This window comes from Camelus bactrianus, chromosome 1 (assembly GCF_048773025.1).
Source record: "Camelus bactrianus isolate YW-2024 breed Bactrian camel chromosome 1, ASM4877302v1, whole genome shotgun sequence".
Classification (NCBI taxonomy): domain Eukaryota; kingdom Metazoa; phylum Chordata; class Mammalia; order Artiodactyla; family Camelidae; genus Camelus; species Camelus bactrianus.
Window position 1 is genome coordinate 10,531,218 of NC_133539.1, and position 3,509 is coordinate 10,534,726.

Consider the following 3,509-nt stretch of genomic DNA (forward strand, 5'->3'; position numbering starts at 1 on the left):
AACAGAAGGGAAAAGGAGTTCCGGATTAGGCATCAGAAAATAAAAATAAAAACAAGTGATTTGTGAGAAGCATCCTAAGGATGTGCCCAGAGAGTGTTTTAAAGAGTTATGTGAGTATGTTTGTTAGGGGAGAGAATAGTCAAACGACCCTCTTATATTTCTCCAGGGCGAAATCAGCAAAATGGTCCCCAAATCTGGCCCCAAGTGATTGAGTCTTGCCCCCATTCCTGGGGAGCTTCGCCGCAAATCTTACCATCCACAAGGCTGGAAAACACCCAACTTACTTTGAATTTTATTTAAAATCTCAACACTCAATCATTTATTTCATTTTTGCAACCAAACAAGTAATAAATATTATTTAGCACTTTTTTCTTTTTACAAAAATAAAACAGATGATACACTCTCTGCAAGGGGCAGCGATCAGAGAAGGGATGTTATGTGGCAGACGCTGTGAATCTCGTATTGCAACTCTGGTAGCGCCCAGGCGGTTTGTGGGGAGGCAGGAAGCACGTGGAGGAGTTTGTCATTTATGCTAAACGTGGCGGAAAGAAACCAATATATAGGAAACCCGGTTTAGAATCCGGAGGGGCTGGCAGTCAGGTGAGCAAACAATTTAGCAGCACGCACTTACCTCATTATCAACATTGTATTTACACATCCAAGAAAGAAAAAATTAAGGAGCCAACTGAACTCACAAATAACCAAAACTATATTCACAGCAAAATCCTTGGAGTTCTGTCAAACCCTCAGTATCAAAATGACTGCCCCCAATCAGGTAAGAAACCAACTCACTTTGTGCTCAAGAGATGGAAAGAATGCAGAGGGAGGGAGATTCTATTGTGAAGTAACTAAAAATCACCCGTACCCAAAGTCGACAGTTTTAGATTACTCCAATCCACAAGTGGTTCTATTCTGACTGTCTATAAAGCTTGACTGTGCTGTTGAAAATGAAACATTGACAGTTTTATTAATCCCTCCCCCCAACCAATAGGAGCGACAGGGAGGAATGGCAACAGTTCTCAGACAGTTGTGGGTTTATCCAGATATGGAGATTGGACACGACCATAAGTGCTTCTGGTACCAAATACCAGCTTCGAACTAACTCGTAGGCCCTGGCCCTGGGCCACGGACCACCTTTGCGGGCAAGGCCAGACGGCCGCTTCTGGAGAGGGGCTCCCAAGAGTTTTCTACCCGCCAAGAAAGGAGGAAGGAGAGGGAGTCCCCAAAGCTCCCCCTCCATCACCTCCTCCTCCGTATAACGAAGTGCTGCCAGGGCCCAAGTTTTCAGGGAAACCAAAGTTTTTAGAATCATTTCTTTTTGGGAGGCAGGGGGAGGGGAGTTGTAGGAAGGGATGCTCGTAGAGGTGCCTTCGTATAAAGTGGTGGCTACCGGAGCAGCGCTGTTTAAAGCCAGAGATGGTTGAACTAGGTCTCAGAGCAAATTTCCCTCTCACTCCCCACTGTTCAGTGCGCTCCACTGCTTCAGTCCCTGGGTGCTGGAGTCCTCACCACTGCCCCCACCCCCAGCCCACAGTGCTGCGCTCCCCCTCGGAACTGAGCTCCCAGGCCCCAGCGCCGGCCAGTCCTCGCTTCCCCGCAGCCTCCGGGCCCCCAAACCCCGCTCGCCAGAACGCGCCCGCACCAGCCAGCTCACTTGGCGTCGGAGGTGAGGCGCGGCAGGCTGCCGGCGCCCATGGCCGACACGTGGTGGTGGGGCGGTGGCACTTGGCACATGCTGCAAGGGCAAGGCATGCCGCCCCAGTGCTGGAAGCCACCACTGCCCCCGCTGCTGCCGCCCCCGCCCCCCAGAGGGGCTGCCGCTGCCGCCGACGGAGACTTGAGCAAACCGTGAGGGGGCCGAATGGAGCCGACCGACGACAACCCGGAGCCGGGCAGGGAAGCGCTGGACACCGCGGCGGCGGCCGCAGCGGCGGCGGCGGCGGCGGCGGCCGGAGGCAAGATGGGATGGTGCACCGCCGGGTGGTGCGCCGCGTGCGCGGCGGCCGCCGGGTGCGCCGTGGCGGCCGGCAGGGGTGCTGAGTGCGCGAGGCCGCCGCAGGCGGATGGGTGGAAGCCGGCGTGGTGGCCGCCGTAGATCTCGCTCACCAGTCGCTTCATCTCCTCCAGCGAATTGGTGAGCATGAGGATGTAGTTGCGCGCCAGCAGCAGCGTGGCGATTTTGGAGAGCTTGCGCACCGATGGGCCGTGAGCGTACGGCATGACCTCGCGCAGCCCGTCCATGGCGATGTTGAGGTCGTGCATCCGCTTGCGCTCGCGGCTGTTGATCTTGAGGCGTAGCTGTTGCAGCTCGGGCTCAGTCATCTGCTTCTTGTCCTTCTTGGTGGACGACGCAGCAGCTGACGACGTGGACGACGAAGTGCTGGACGAGGATGACTTGAAGCCGCCGCCGCCCAGCTTGTCCCCCGGGTGCGTGCCCGCTGCGCCCATGGCGCCGCGAAGCTCGGCGCTCAGCTCTGGCGGGCAATCGCTCGGCGTGGACGAGGATACGGTGCCCCCCGTGAAGCCGCTGCCCCCGCTGCCTTTGCTCCGTGCGGGCAGAAAAAGGTCATCGGGCTCTGGCGACGACGGGCGGCTAGACACCAAGCTGGCATCCGAGTCCATGGCCCCAAGGGATAGTTGCAGCTTTCGCAGGGTCTTCCCTCTCTCGGGCCTCAGAGCTTCCACGGACGCCTACTGCGGAGAGAAGAAACACGAGAGAGAGCGAGAGATCGAAATCGAGATTGAGATCGAGAGGCACTAGGAGAGTGAGGGAGAAAAGCTGCTCCCGCCTGCATCGCAGTGCGGGGTCCAAGCGCTCTGGGTTCACCTCGCAGTTTCTGACCTTCCTTCCTTCAGCATGCAGGTACGTTTAAGTAATCTCTTCCCTTCTCTACTGCCTCCTGTCCGCTCTCATCCACAGGTTGTTTAATCTAGGGAACATTGGCTACCCCTTAGTGAAGGTGGCATCTAGAGATTTTATGCTTTTTATTAAGAATGAGGAGACTGGATCTCCAGGGCTGGAATAAACGAGTGGCAAATAATGTTTTTTTCTTTGGGAGGGATGGAAATATAAATAGAGAAGTATTTATTTTGTTCCTCAAACGCATCCACCTTATCTCCACTGACACCGCACAGCAAACACACGCACATAGACTGGCACTCAGCGCCCGCACGGGGCCCAGATTCCACGCGCTGCGTCCGGGGCCCGCAGAGGGCTCTCCATCCGACTGGGACTTAGGCAGAAAAAGCTACTGTAGCCCTGACTTCTTGCTTTTGGTGGAAGGGGATGCTAAGTTGAGTATGGGGAGGGTCAAAGCAGCAAAGCCGCTTAGAAGAACTGGAGGGCAGCGGCGGGATCCAGGTCCCCTTACCAGAGCTTCCCGGGTCTCAGCCGAAGTGAGAGGCGTCTGTCCCTGGGATGTAGGCTCGGGTGGCTGGGGTTGCGGGGGGGAGGGGGGCGGGGACACTTACTGTGGATGCAATTAGAGGAGCTCTTTCCCAAAAGCTGC

At 55.9% G+C, this 3,509-nt stretch overlaps 1 protein-coding gene across 1 annotated transcript; it reads right to left on the reverse strand.

Moving 5' to 3' along the window:
- Positions 1-376: 376 nt before the first annotated feature.
- Positions 377-2,652, reverse strand: OLIG2 (oligodendrocyte transcription factor 2). Its single transcript, XM_074351714.1, has one exon. It carries the CDS (start codon positions 2,620-2,622, stop codon positions 1,651-1,653), a length of 972 nt encoding a protein of 323 aa, XP_074207815.1. The 5' UTR covers positions 2,623-2,652; the 3' UTR covers positions 377-1,650.
- Positions 2,653-3,509: the final 857 nt, after the last annotated feature.

Bases quoted from the DNA above. Each gene is read 5' to 3' on its own strand.
- OLIG2 (XM_074351714.1), bottom strand. From the start codon at position 2,622: ATGGACTCGGATGCCAGCTTGGTGTCTAGCCGCCCGTCGTCGCCAGAG.